Source organism: Ursus arctos, unplaced genomic scaffold (assembly GCF_023065955.2).
Source record: "Ursus arctos isolate Adak ecotype North America unplaced genomic scaffold, UrsArc2.0 scaffold_36, whole genome shotgun sequence".
Lineage (NCBI taxonomy): Eukaryota > Metazoa > Chordata > Mammalia > Carnivora > Ursidae > Ursus > Ursus arctos.
This window is the reverse complement of record NW_026623050.1, coordinates 15,015,401-15,031,145: the sequence shown is the minus strand read 5'-3', so window position 1 is coordinate 15,031,145 and position 15,745 is coordinate 15,015,401. Positions and strand designations below refer to the sequence as shown.

General features: G+C 35.9%; 1 protein-coding gene across 2 annotated transcripts in view; it reads left to right on the top strand.

Annotated features, from left to right (window-relative positions):
- Positions 1–15,745, top strand: part of COPS2 (COP9 signalosome subunit 2) — a 30,605-nt gene that overhangs the window by 5,559 nt on the left and 9,301 nt on the right. The window contains exons 2-6 of one of the 2 annotated variants that reach the window (XM_026518446.4): positions 6,301–6,414; positions 7,186–7,263; positions 10,937–11,062; positions 13,110–13,199; positions 13,331–13,408. In XM_026518446.4, coding sequence (XP_026374231.1) covers positions 6,301–6,414; positions 7,186–7,263; positions 10,937–11,062; positions 13,110–13,199; positions 13,331–13,408 — 486 coding nt within the window. Of the gene's footprint in view, positions 1–6,300; positions 6,415–7,185; positions 7,264–10,936; positions 11,063–13,088; positions 13,200–13,330; positions 13,409–15,745 lie in introns of both variants that reach the window. The other variant, XM_026518445.4, reaches the window with a different exon arrangement.

Below are 15,745 nucleotides of genomic sequence, written 5' to 3'. Positions count from 1 at the left end.
GAGACAGGTTGGATAAATAAGTTGGGCCATCGAACTGGGTGATACTCTTTTAGGTTAGAAACATCTAGTGAAGTTTTTCTTCGGAATTTCAGAAACATTACTTAATAATCCGTGTCAGTGGAATAACTTTACTAGCTATTGAAATTACTACTTCAAAGATAAGTATTGGTTTGGAATATAATTTTCAATGCATTTCTAAAAAGTCCTGTTGCATTACCTCATAGGTGTACTCTGTGTAATGAAATTGGAGAGGTTCAAACAAGAATAACTAAAATGATAAGTAATGGGAGATAGCTCTTCCATGCTAAGAGTAAGATAAATTTAAGACTTTTTGCCCCTATAAACTATGAATTAATAATTAATAAGCAATAAACTGTGAATATCCAGCAGTGTGAATTTTTACTTGTATCTTTTATCTCAAACACTTGGACTTCAGTGGGAATTAGAAAGTTCCTAGGGTTCAACCCCCCACATTTGATAAGAGAGAAACTAAAGGATCATGTCTGAGTGTCTTACTTAAATTTACAGGACAAATTAGTGGGAGAGTCAAAAGGATATCCCAGGTCTAATGACATTTATGATTTCCCTCTTTGGAAGATTTAATTTAAAGACAAAGTTTAGGGGGCGCCTGGGTGGCACAGCGGTTAAGCATCTGCCTTCGGCTCAGGGTGTGATCCTGGTGTTGTGGGATCGAGCCCCACATCAGGCTCCTCCGCTATGAGCCTGCTTCTTCCTCTCCCACTCCCCCTGCTTGTGTTCCCTCTCTCGCTGGCTTTCTCTATCTCTGTCAAATAAATAAATAAAATCTTAAAAAAAAAAAAAAAAGACAAAGTTTAGGACAAATAAAAGAGTGTTCTGATTTACACTGTAAATGAATTAAGACCCATTAACTTAAGTGAAATTTTAGAAACTTAGGACAACTTTATGAATGGCTAAACCACAAATGACTACCTAGGACTTGTATTGTATCTAGTCCTTAAGGATAATGAGACTTGCCCTTTGCCTCTCTGTGCCCGACATCTAGTAAGCTGTCAGGACGTGGTCAAGGCTTGGCAAGCATTATTAATGGTGAGTCTTGTGTTGTAGAGCACATTTCAAAGACCTCTGTTGACAAGGGACACAGGAGTAAGTAGAAACTATGAAACTGACCCTGTTTAGCAGTAGGTGCATTCCAACATAGAGTCAGTATTGCCCTTGGCTGTTGTATTCTTGTATGTTATTTTGGAACATTCATCCACTTTTCGTTTCAATTAAGCAAACATTTGTTGAGCAGTTTGCATTATACCAGACACTGGGGATGCCAAAATGAGGAAGAGAAAGTTCCTGCTTTTTGAGAAGCTCATAGTAGTGAGGTGAGGAGAGGTGGGAACAAAACACTCAACAAGGCTCCATGTTAAAGAGATGCATGTCATATAGAAGCGTGACTAAGGAGGAAATTACCTTTGCTAAGTAGAGTTGGAGGAAGAACCACGAGGTAAGCCTTGATGAATACATTTTCCAGGACTGTTAGAGCTGGGAAGCATCATAGGAGAAAAGTGGGAAGTTTGTTAAGAGGGGAGGTAATTTAGAATTTCTAGCCGAGAGAACAGTTAATTCCAAGACAAAGATTTTGAATTGTGTGGCACATTTGGGGAAGGAAGAATAGATTTGGGTGTGTGCATGGGTCACATTGCTTTGGAAAGTGTAGTACACGTTGTTATATAAGTAGGTGGAGCTTACGAACTTCAGTAGGTTTTTTAATCCTTTTAACAATGTTCATGTGCTTTTCATATGTTGCTTAATTTTTTTTGTTTTTTAAAGCATTATTAATATATTGAAATATCAGTTTCTCTTTTTAAAAGCATTTTCTTTAAACATTTACAAAGTATAGTTCTAGCCTTCTCTGACATAAAGGAATTGAGTTCAACAATATTTATTTAGTACTTTCTGTAGTTTCTATTCTTTTTTTTTTTTTTTTTTAAAGATTTTATTTATTTATGTGACAGAGAGACAGCCAGCGAGAGAGGGAACACAGCAGGGGGAGTGGAAGAGGAAGAAGCAGGCTCCCAGCGGAGGAGTCTGACGTGGGACTCGATCCCGGAACGCCAGGATCACGCCCTGAGCCGAAGGCAGACGCTTAAACGACTGCGCTACCCAGGCGCCCCTGTAGTCTCTATTCTGATTAACAATGCTGTTTGTAACCAAGTCATCAGTAGTTATTAGAGATAACTTTTTTTAAAAGATTTATTTATTTATTTGAGAGTGAGGGAGAGGGAGCGTGGCAGGGGGGGGAGCAGAGGGAAAGGGAAAGAGAGAATCTCAAGCCGACTTGGTGCTGAGTGTGGACCTGACGCAGGGCTCGTGACCTGAGCTGAAACCAGGAGGAGGCCACTTAACTAACCGAGCCACCCAGGCACCCCACTCATTACAGATACCTTATATTTCCCTTTATCCTGTACCCATGTGGTGGGTCCTTTTTATTTTACATCCCGAACATCACTTGACATCTCCTATACTTACTCTATTTCCTTCCTTTTCTCCCTGTTCTACTACTTGGAATCAAAGTTCCATCATCTTTTAGCCAGACAGTTGTAAGATTATCCAGCGGGCTGCTTCATTATTACCAGAGTACTCTTCCTAAAACACAGTCTGATTATTTCTGTAAAAAATTAGTGGTTCCACCTGATCTAAGCTCCTACTATTGCCCTGTTCCTCTGTCTGATACTAGTTTATCTCTTATCATTTCTTTATACACATCCTGTGCTTCAGCCCAGTCTGACTGTTCGTGCTTCTTTGAATTATGCAGTACCATTTGAAGCTTCCATGCCTTTGCACACGTTAACTGCTTTGTTTCAAATGCCTTTCCTTATCCGCAGGCAACTCCTATTCATATTTTTAGACCCGCTTCAGGTAACTTTTCCTTCCTCTCCTTTTTTTGAGCTGCTAGTGTACCTTATATGTGTCTTTATTGTGTTAGAGCATTGCCGTTTCATTTGCATCTCTGTCTCTGACCATGAATAGCTTGAGGGGAAGGATTTAATTTGCCTTTTCGTGAGCAACACTTCATTGCTGGTACATGCTAAAGATCATTATCATTGAGTATCTAAATAGGTATCTAACAGTAGCTATCTAAACAACAGAATTGTTCTAAAGACTTCTCAAAATATCCATGTAGTAACAGAAGAATAGTTACTGTAGTACACAGCTTGTCTTGATTCATTGAACTGCGTATGACAGGTTAGTGATGTCACAGAGGCTGGTTCAAACCCTCTTAATATGCTGTTGCAGATCATAACAAGGGACTGCCTAATTATAAGAATGCCAGTCAGTAACATCAGTTCTTACGTATTTATACATTTTCGCAATACCATTTAAGAATTGAATTGCAGTTATGCAAAAATTGTTATACATTCCACTTCTTCATCTATATGCAGTTGACCTTTGAACAACACAAAGATTAGGAGCACCACTACCCCCAGTTGAAAATCCATGTATAACTTTTTATTCCCAAAATTTGAACTATTTTTATTTGTATTTATTCCCCAAAATTTAAACTAATAACCCACTGTTGACCAAAAGACTCACTGATAACAAAACAGCCAGTTAACACATATTTCATACATTATATGTATTAAATTCTGTATTCTTACAATAAAGTAAACAAAAAAATGTTATTAAGAAAATCATAGTGAGAAAATAGATTTACCGTACTGTACTGTATTTATCTGGGAAAAAAATCCACGTGTAAGTGGAGCCATGCAGTTTAAACTCATGTTGTTCAAGGGTCAGCTGTAATATGAAAAACCAGAAGAATATATTCACTAGTGTTGAGTACTTGATTAAGTTTTATCTTGATCATTGTGATTTGGAGGAGTTATAACACATAAAGTTTAGAAATTTTAGTCTGGAACCAATCAGAAGTTGTAGATAGCCAGTCTTGTACTATAAGAAGCATTCAGTGATTGAATGATGAGGAACCGTGTTAGACATGTAGAAAATGTAAAGGTTCCTGTCTTCAACAATGTTATAATCAACTCAGTCATTTCTGGGTAATTGAGATTTTAAATTTTTAAGTATTACTTTCTCTATTTCCCTTTACTCACTCATATCCTGGCCTAGTTGTTTTATTATAATCTGTTAAAGGCCAAGAAACCAAAAATAAGTGGACTTTGAGTGAGAATCCAAATTCTTAGACTTTGTGATAGATACAAATTTAAAAAAAATACATTTCCAGGGTCAGGGATGTATTCTGAAGATTTGAGTTGCAGAAAAATCATTTTCTGGTTAGTTAGCTGGTCCTGTGTGTTATGTAACAGTTAGCTAGAGAAGAACTGATCTCCAAAGGTGTAGAGTAGGTTTTATAGCTGTGATGCTTTACTCCCAAGTCTTCTCTGAGGAGGTGACACTATGCAGTAGTTAACCGGATTGGGGGGGAGGGGAGAGTTTTGGCCACTTGTGTGGTAAGGTCAGGTACAGCAGAATGACTCAGGAAGAACTTAATTAAGAGATATGATTAGAAGTATAGTAAGGAGTAAGGTTTTGATTATTTTTGAAATTAATTTTAAGAGCAATATGAAACCATTTTTGAGAAAAGGAATGTGCTAATTTACATTTTATGAAGATTATTCTGGCTGCTTACTACAAGAAGGTTGGAATTTTAAGGTTAAAAATGACAATGGGAAGTCTGTGGAAAGATGAAATAGCTTGGTAGACTAGGGGGGTGGCAAAGGAGAGGGAGGAAAGTGCGTGAATTTGAGATTTATGTTGAAGTTAGAATCAATAAGGACTTTTTATGTTGCAACAGTGTGACTGCTTTTAGTTCTTTAGTTACCTCCCATGATGCTGTTTTGTATCTACTGTTCTCTTTCCCCTCCTATTTCCTCTAGCAGGCAAACCCCCATTTAGCTTTGAAAACCTAGTTCAGAAGCCTTCACTATCACAGCATTATTTGATATATAATTAGCTTGTTTATTAAGTTTTTATTAATTGCTTTTCTGGTTTGATCAGTTGTAGTCAAACCTAGTTTACAGGGTCAAGAAGTGAATGATTGATTATGAAATTTATTACCCAGAATTTGATCTCATCCCGAAGAGAAGTGTTGCAAAGGATTTTCATGTTAAACATAACAGAATTCCCAATCACATCCGGAAGACTGCATCCATGCTTCATGTCCTTACACAGGAAATAATTGTCCTCTAGAGGGTGCACATTACAAAGCCTCTGTGGTCAGATAAAACTGGTTCTACTAATACCAAACATCCCCCTCCCATCTGCTGGTCACAGGAAAAATTCATCTCATATTCATGTATTTTTGAGCTAACACTGCACTCACTATACTTTTTTTCATTCTTCGAGTACAGATTTTTCATGAATATCTCTAAAAAAAATTTTAAGTATTTGGATTTAGAAATAACTCTGTAATACTGTTTTTGTCTTTCTGTGTTTACTTCGAGATACTGTTCTTGATTTGACATAAGCTTGCCTTTTGCAATGACTTGTAGCTGATGGAAATAATTTTGTGTCTTCCTAAAATAATGATTTTCATTATACTAACCTATGTGTATTTTATAATTCTCATCATTAAATTGAATATCTTGGAACTATTTTAAGCTCATTTGTACTACTCCACAAAATAGTTATTTTATTCCAGTTTTCCTTTCTACTTATTGCTTCAGTACTAAGAACTGAATTTTTGTGGTGAAAGTCAAATAAAATATAAATTCCTTTGCTCTTAGTTTCATTTGTTATAAAGCTAGTTAAAGTGCATTGATATAATAATAGCTACTGGGTAATATGGAATGCACATAAAGCTAATATTCTTATTAACATATAATTATATTTAGCGATAAACTAGTCTGCCATATATAGATTATCATCCTAGGTAGTCAGGCCATATTAGAACAATGAAATTTAGACTTAAGGAGTAGAGAAATTTAAATTACAGAACTTAAGATGAAAAATTCACAGTTATGTAGTAATTAGCATTTATGGTGATTTTTCTTAGGTTCTGTGACCAACAAAAGGTTAACCACTGCAGAATTGGGGGTCATTAACCAATATTATTTTTTGGCATTTTGCATTTCTGTTAATTCAGTGGAAATTGTAGTTTTGATCTGAAAGAACAAAATGATTCTATTCTCCCCACTTGATTTTGGCTTTTCACTTGTTTTTTAAATAATGATTAAGTATCAGTGGCGTTTTACCTATATGTGCAAGGTTGTTTTGTATAAATGTATAGTTTTTCCATCTTAACAGTATTCACTTTTTACAGGGCAATGTGTTGAATTTTTTTTCATTTTAGTATCTCTTTCTAACACACAGGAATACTCTGAAGATAGTAACTCCGAGCCAAATGTGGATTTGGAAAATCAGTACTATAATTCCAAAGCGCTAAAAGAAGATGACCCAAAAGCAGCATTAAGCAGTTTTCAAAAGGTTCTTTTTTTTTTTTTTTTTTTTTTTTTTTTTTTCTGATTGATTCTGTGTCTTAAAGTCTGTTTTTTCAAATGATGGCTCAGAATTTTATCTCAGAAATGGGTTTTGGATACTGAGTGATAATCCTGTAAATAAGTTTGCATTTTGCAGTACAAGCAGATCTTTTAAAAGGGGTAGCCTATTGCTTTTTTTTTTTTTTTTTTTAAGATTTCATTTATTTGACAGAGATAGAGACAGCCAGCGAGAGAGGGAACACAAGCAGGGGGAGTGGGAGAGGAAGAAGCAGGCTCACAGCAGAAGAGCCCGATGTGGGGCTCGATCCCAGATCGCTGGGATCACGCCCTGAGCCGAAGGCAGACGCCCAGCCGCTGTGCCACCCAGGCGCCCCCCTATTGCTTTTTTCTAATCAGGCTATTTATAAAGCAGGGCCATTGTCCTGAAGAGCTAGTATGGTTCTGCCAGAAGGAAACCAACATGATCATCGTAGGTATTATCCCTGCAGTTTTGTTCCTTCTTTGGAGAACAGATCACACAGGTGTGGTTCCACATTAAATAATGTGATTTCTTGACCGATAAATTTTGGATTATTCTTACCAGCAGATTATTCAGAGGGGAAAAGGGGACTTTTAAAAAATGGCATTGAGAAATGGTGGAGTTCTTGGGGAAATGTTCATCGTGCATATGATGTAAAATTAATTAAAAACAGACATTGGTGTCATTAGAAAATAACATTAGCATTAAGTTAGATTAAAAATGTCTTCTGTTTTTTAGGTTTTGGAACTTGAAGGTGAAAAAGGAGAATGGGGATTTAAAGCACTGAAGCAAATGATTAAGATTAACTTCAAGTTGGTAAGATTTGTTCTGAGGGGAATTAAACTAATAATGAAATAAATTCTGTGGGTAAAAACCTCATGGCAACAAAATGCCATTCTGTCTACCTCTTTAAAATAATTCTGTTGATATATTTCTATACTTAGCCTACTTTTTATTTGTGACTACAGTAATACCAAGTAAAAAAAAAATCTGCATAGGAATCAAACTTTCCTGGTTAAGAAAACTTATCCTATAGATACATAGACAGTATCTGGCTGCATTATTAACAGAATGATTTTTCCACAAACTGTTAGTGCTTATTTTGGAGTTTAAAAATTCTACTTTATATGTCAAGGAATTCCACTTCCACTGATAAGAACCAAAACTATCATCGTTCTTGACTCCCCTCTTTGTCTCTCTCCCCTCAAATAATCCATTGGTAAATCCAGATGTTTTTAAATATCTTTAAAATATATCTAGTATCTGCTTCTTAACCATTTTTATTTCTGCTACTCTGGTCCAAGCCAACATTCGTTTCTCATCTGGATTATTTCTGTAGCTTAATGGTATCCTTACTTCTATCCTTGCCTTATTTACAGTCTGTTCTTCACAAGCAGCAGAGTGATCCTTTTGTTTTTGTTTTTAGAGTGATCCTTCTAAAATATGTCAGATTATGTCATTCCTTTGCTCTAAATCTTCTAATGGTTGCTACCTTCCTTAATAAAATCCAAATCCTTATCATGGCCTGGGAGGCCCTATATCAACTTACCCTTTGCTGCCTTTCTGATATTATTTTCTGTTCTCTCCTTTACTGGGTCCCTTGCTGTCCTCATGTCATCCTAAGCATGCTCCTACTTGTAAATAGTTGTATTTGCTGTTTTCCTCTGCCCCAGATTCTCCTCTCAGATAGCCACATGGCTTTTTTCCTCATTTGATCAGATCTCTGTTCAGTGTCACCATATATCAGGATGGCCTTCCTCTGACTGCCTTATATAAAATCACATCCTTCCCGTCATCACTTACATTCATCTTAACCCTGGTATTTTTCTTCTTTTGACTCTATCACCACTTAATCTGTTAACTTACGTGTTGCCTTTCTGCTGCCCTCATCCTCATGGATTGTAAGCTCCATGAGAGCAGGACTTTGTTTTATTCACTGTTACATTCCTATCATCTATAATAGTGGCTGGCATTCGGTAGGTTCTCAGATATGTTGTTGAATGAAGTCATAGATAAGTTGGGATTGTCATGACGTTGTACTCATAGAATTGCTAGTCTTCAAGAGTGCAGGCTAGAGGTGGAGGGGAAAATAAATGGTTAGATGAGAGGACTAGGGACAGATACGAACCTTAAAATCACTAAGGATAGAGGAATTTTCGAGAAAAAGATAAAGTGGAGCTTAGGTAGCAGAGGTAAGCAGTTGCTTCTATGGCAAATGGAGGGATAGCTGGCAGTCTATCTCTATAGTTTTCATATGTTTCCTCCCTTTCCCTGTTAACCTCTTATCCCATCTATTTGAAATTGAACTCCCTGAATTGACTGTTACCTTTGTCCAGTTAATATCTACTAATCTTTCATCCTGTTCTTGACGTATTCTCACTCTGGCATCCTCACTTACCTTCACAAGGAGGGGCCCTCATAACATCTACAAAAACTATCCACAAAATATTTTAGCTCATTCTTCCCCCAAAAAATATCAAGACTATTCAAAACATGTTAAACATTAATAAGCATATTGCATATTGCATTTAAATATAGTTAAAGAAGGAAAAATGTCTATCTTGAATTTACCTTTTCCAGTTCTGCTCTGTTATTCTCAAAAAGTATCTCTGTTGCACAAAGAAAGCCCTTGTGCTTTCTTTCCATTTATTATTTGTGAAAATACTAAACACACACACATACTATATTTAAATTAATAGCTTAGAAGGATATGGGAGAAGCATCAGGTATCTCAAGGGACAGAGATTTTGACTAAACAATTTTAGTGACATTAGAAGCCCAATGTTCAACTCTTAAGATTCTATGATTTGAAATAATATCAAGAGACTCTAGAAAACTGCTATCTTAACATACTGGCATTGGTTTAGTTTTTGAGCCCATTTAAATATATGCCACCCATAAGACTTGATTTTACCGTTTTACCTTGAACCAAGATGGGAAGTAAGTAAGGGAAAGGGTTATTTGTAGTTTGTGTTACTTTGCCTACCTTCCTTCTCTACCTTCTATTTGCTCAAACAGCATCTGTGAATAGTAGTTTCAGCTTCCATCCCTCATTTTCTAGTTGGATTCAGGATAGGACCCATGTTGCTGTGTGAAGGTTTTGAGCAATAAAAAGTTGGAAGGTAGTTTCAGCTTCCATCCCTCATTTTCTAGTTGGATTCAGGATAGGACCCATGTTGCTGTGTGAAGGTTTTGAGCAATAAAACGTTGGAAGGATTTGCTATCAACTGCTCTGTGTTCACCACTGTAATTTACCTAATCTTCCCTTAGTTTTTAAATATAGTAACATAATTATTGAAAAATGAACTTTAAAATTACTAGAGCATAAGAAAATTAATTCAAAGCTATAACTTTTTGCTAAAATTCTCTTTCTGTATCCAGATACAATCTCAAAATTAGGACAGTCCTATTTCTGATTTGCCTTTTGCCATAAGATGTGTTCTGTAACTTGGGTTTTAACAGTTCACTGTTAGGATATTACCTGTTATTTACCCTTACATGGTACTGGCATAGTTGGAAATAAGGTAGTTTGATACTACATATTACTAAGGCTTTTCCCATTGTTCTGTCCATTTTTCCCCACCTGTCCCAACTATTGTTTTCTTTTTTGTAAGTCCACACATTGTCTGTTAGTCAAGAAAAACACTGTATCTGCCAGTGCTCTGCCTCCCTGATTAAAAGTAGAGTAGAACCCAGTGAAAAGAAGGATTAATAGCAGTTGGAGATTGTGGGGACTGTGGATGCAAGTTATCAGGTTCGATTCATAAATTGACTCACACGATATACTTTGAGGGAGGATAGACCATCCACCAGAATACTTAAGTGTTGGAAGTTTGACTGGTAGTTCTTTATTTGCTCAGATCTCTCGTGTTTCCTGGAATAACCACAGCAGTGCAAGTAGTCCTGCAAGGAAAAGCGACATTAGCCACATCTACTATTGAGGAGAGACTTGGGTGGGAGGACTTTCCTTGATGGTGGGATGAGTACCTGGGCTTGAAAAGATTCCTTCGCTTCACATTTTATCATTGAGCCAACCAATAATACAGGGAGAAAAGAAACACATCACTATTGTTAGAGAGCTTTCTTATCAAGGGGTAAATCTTCAGGAGAGGATATAGCTGATATCTGCATAGTTGGTGCCCAAGGCATTTGAAAAGTTGGATTTATTTATATTTTTTGGTCTGTGAATATTTTAGTAGTTCTTACGATTTCAATAAATGTTTGTTGTGCAATGAGAACAATATCTGAAATTTTGAAAATCTGTAAATTGTACTTTTTCATAGGGTAACTTCATAAATTTGGCTCATGTGTCAGTAATCTAGAAATTTCAAATTTAAGCTAAAATGTTTATAGTGTTTCTGCCATACATACTTTCTCTATCATAAAACTTTATTTTTCCATTACGTAGTAGTATGTGCTATGGTCTTAATCATGTAGATATTTTAGCACGTAAATACATATCTAATACTGCATTTTTCTTCCCTGACAGACAAACTTTCCAGAAATGATGAACAGATATAAACAACTATTGACCTATATTCGGAGTGCAGTCACAAGAAATTATTCTGAAAAATCCATTAATTCTATTCTTGATTATATCTCCACTTCTAAACAGGTTAGATTCTGATTTTTCCTCTTGGTACTTGGCAGTGTGTAATTTAAACTGTTATAACAAACCCTTCCAACTTTTTATAATTATTCATACTAAAGGCTTTTTTTTTTTTTTTAAGGCCTAGAGATTTCTAGTTGAGCAGTTATGCCAGGCATTAATGTGTTTTACAAATAATATATACTATTTTATTAATTGTAGTACTAATCATACAACATTGAAAGGCAATAACTAGCTATAGCTCTTCAAATAATATCTTGAGGTACATAATCTGTACATAATCTGCACACAACTTTTACAGGCTTAACCTCCCATGTAGTTACTATCATAGCTCCTTCCAATAAACTCCATCACGACTTCCGTTAGATTTGTGTAGATTTGATTAAAGATCCGTGAGAGGAGACCCTTCACTCATATTAGTACTTGGCATTACTCAGTAAGTGTTCAGTAAATGCTTTTACAAAGAACAGGTGAATGATGGATGGTGAAAGAAAGGGCTAATGATGAAGAAACTACAGTGGGCCTTGGGAAGGATACAAGAACTATTCTGTATGTCATTTATTCTCCATGTCATTTAGGATTTCTTAAAACGTTTAATACTCTTTATATCTAAAATATATGTAAAGAAAATAGAGAAAAATAAACTTAAAACTGACCCTTGAACAACATGGGGGTTAGGGTGCCAAGCCCCTCCCCTCTGCCCCCCTGCTGTGCAGTTGAAAATCTGTGGTATAACTATTGACTCCTCAGAAACTTAACTACTAATAGCCTGATGTTGACCAGAAGCCTCACCTATAACATATAAACAGTTGATTAACATATTTTATATGTTATGTGTATACTGTATTCTTACAGTAAACCAGAGAAAAGAAAATGTTATGGAGAAAATCATAAGAGAAAATACATTTATAGTACCGTACTGTATTTATCAGAAAAAATCCACGTATAAGTGGACCCACTCAGTTCAAACATGTTATTCAAGTGTCAGCTGTATACGTTTTGTTAAAACATTAGTAATTAATGGTGCTAATTACAGAGTTGTTACATATTGGGGGAGGGCTTTTTTATGTAGGGAAATATATTCCGAATTTTATAAACAAGTGTCATCAAAACATTTTTGGTACACTATTTATAAATGTTATGCCAGATGTTGGTTGGGGGAATTAATTTCAAGCTTCAAGATTGTGTGTTGCTTCGTGCTCTTATATGTACGCTTTTTGTCTTTGAAAGTAAGGATAGATATTGGGTGGGCGGTACTCAACTTATTCAATATGTCATCGGCAGTCTTGAATAGATAGGCAGCCTGTTCTGAAAGTATTAAACTTTCCTGTCGTCATAGCCCTCTTACCTTTTGATCCTGTTAAGTAGAGATCTAGAGAATCAGGTCCTCAAACAAAGGCAGAGCCGGACGGGGTGGGAGGATAGGTAGCGGAGCTTACTATAATGCAAAATAGAATGATTTTCCACAAAAAATGTCACACTCAGATTAGTGAATTGATGGTGTTTAGACACAGCTAAAATTGTGCTAGACTTTACCCTCTACCTAATTGTAGCAGCTTACCAGTAACTCAAGAGCTGTGTAGTTCAGTTACTTGATTAATTACATTTATAGAAGAATTTTTGAGGGAAGCTTATTGTTTCTTTAGCTGCTTGCCTACTGTTTGCCACATAGTAGATACCAACTGAGAGTAGAGTGAATAAGATACGCGCTGTTAATAACAGCACATCTAGTTCAGTGTGCATATCATTCACTTCCATCAATATAAAATGAGTTATTAGATTGGAAAGGACAAATCACACTGTTAGAACATTAGATATTTTCTGGGTTTTATTTTTTAAAAACACATAAAAACAGATCTTGGCACTTTTTATAAATTTGTTCTCAGTTTTGCTAAGGTTTTGTTAAATTATAGACTGACACACATTCAGAAACAGATAGTGTATCTTATGTGTATTAAAGTTCAAAGATGCACTTTTAGTTTGTTCAAATTAACTTTATTAACAGGTACAAATTTGCTGTTTACAATTATAGAATTCTGATTTTTTATGTCAGATGGATTTACTGCAGGAATTCTATGAAACAACACTGGAAGCTTTGAAAGATGCTAAGAATGATAGACTGTGGTTTAAGACAAACACAAAGGTAACAATTACAATTACTTTTTTTTTTTTTTTTTTTTGAAGAGTGGGAGGGTGTCCTTAATAAGCTCTCCTAAAGAATCATGCCTTTTCCTGTTGAAATCTTTTGATTTTAATAAGTATGTTCTTTTACAGCTTGGGAAATTATATTTAGAACGAGAAGAATATGGAAAGCTTCAAAAAATTTTACGCCAGTTACATCAGTCCTGCCAGGTAGCATTCTCTTATTTTTTCTTAATAATTCTTCATAATAAAAGCATAAGAAAAAATTACATTTGAAACTTACTTAGGGATGTTTTTATTCAGAATTCATCCCCAAGGGGTGCCTGGGTGGCACAGCGGTTGGGCATCTGCCTTCGGGTCAGGGCGTGATCCCGGCATTACGGGATCGAGCCCCACGTCAGGCTCCTCCACTATGAGCCTGCTTCTTCCTCTCCCACTCCCCCTGCTTGTGTTCCCTCTCTCGCTGGCTGTCTCTATCTCTGTCAAATAAATAAATTAAAAAATCTTAAAAAAAAAAAAAACTTCATCCCCAAAATAAAATTTGGCAAATAAGATACCAGAAAGCTTGTTTTTTTCTGAGTATTACATTTCTCCTTCTTAATCATTATTTTTATGGATTGAGGCACAGGTATCCATAAACAAATAGGCTAGTTGATAATACTTACTAAGAATAAGCCTTTCATATTTAGTTATAGACCCTGTGAAAATTAGAAAGAATGTTAGAGACATGTAATAAAGATATTTCATACCTAGTTTATCATATATGAATCTTCTGTAACAGTCTTGTCTATTAGAACTTCATATGATGCTAGAAACTAGAAATATTGTGCATTTGCGCTAATATGATAGCACCAGCTACATGTCATCAGGCAGTTGAAGTGTGCATGAGCTTTTAATTTTACTTAAATTTGAATTACCGCATGATCTGGACAGTACACCTCTATAACTTTTTAACTGTGGTTATATTTTTTCTTGATCAATACATTATTTCGTATTAGTTTAAAATTTACGTGGAAATACTGTTTTAAATGTTTTTAACCTCTTCCTAGGCTATGTACTATTTTTTAATTGTATATGTTATTCCTGTGAATGGGAGAAAAGTTGATGGGGAAAGTGTTGTAAATTAATCACATGCATGTATTTTTATTTAACTTTTTTTTTTTTTAGGTTTTTGTTTTTGTTTTTTTTAGATTTTTATAAAAGAATATGTTTTTATTTCCTAATAGTTTTCTTCGGGGCTCCTGGGTGGCTCAGTCAGTTAAACTTCTGCCTTTGGCTCAGGTCATGATCCTGGGGTCCTGGGATCAAGCCCGCATCGGACTCCCTGCTCAGTGGGAAGTCTGCTTCTCCCTCTTCCTCTCCCTCTGCCCCCCCCCCACCACCACTTGTATTCTCTCTGTGTCTCAGATAGATAAATAAAATCTTAAAAACAAAACTCAATAGTTTTGCTTCATAAAGCAGATTAGTTATTTATGATTTGTTTCTTATCTACACATTCTTAGAAAAGCTTAGTCTGATGCATAAACAACTGTGAGTTCAGTTCCACATGAAGTGGAAATAATAGAAGAGCCATTTCTGAATGGAAGAGGGTCTTTCAGCATTTATATAAGGAGTAAGAAGAAACCCTCTAGTGAAGGTTTTGCCCAGTTTATTTTGGAACATAAGAAAATTCTGTCTGATTGCAAATAACATTATAGCAGAGATCTGTGATCATCTAGATGTACAAATTGTGTCTTACGTATCATACATTTTACCTGGTTGTGATTTATTAGTGAATGACCAAACAGAATTGTGTTGGAAGACCAAATAAATAATAAATTTTGGCTTTGTGTAAGGGCTTGATACTTGTGATTGTCTGACTGTTGCCTATATTCTGTTTTTCACGGCCTGTATTTTGTGGACTGTTGGTTGTTTTTCAAAGATGAACTCAAATGTTACCATCTTTGTTATTCCTTTGACATACATCAGCAGAGTTAGTCAGTTTCTCTTCCATTCTTCTGGGCACTTGCTTCATGCTTCAAATAGAATCATTATTTATATTGTATTTATCTATTGACAGATTAATCTTCTAGATTGTGAAGTTTTGGGGGCCAGGAACATTAGCTTATTTAACTGTGTGTTTCTCCAAGGCAGACCCAGTGCCTGGCACTAGGAAGGCGCTTGGAAGTGCTTTTTGATCAAATCAGTGGATATAAAGTGGTTGTGAAGATTTGGGGAAGACCATAAAGAAACTCCTAGATAAAAACAAACGTTATAACATTTTGTACATTAAAAAATACTTCTGGTCACTTTTTCCTTATTGAGTGACTAGAAAGTACAGAGAATGTGTGCATTCCTTTTTGTCTATTAAAGGTAGTATTCTTAGGGGCGCCTGGGTGGCACAGCGGTTGAGCATCTGCCTTCGGCTCAGGGCGTGATCCTGGCGTTCTGGGATCGAGCCCCACATCAGGCTCCTCCGCTATGAGCCTGCTTCTTCCTCTCCCATTCCCCCTGCTTGTGTTCCTTCTCTCGCTGGCTGTCTCTATCTCTGTCAAATGAATAAATAAA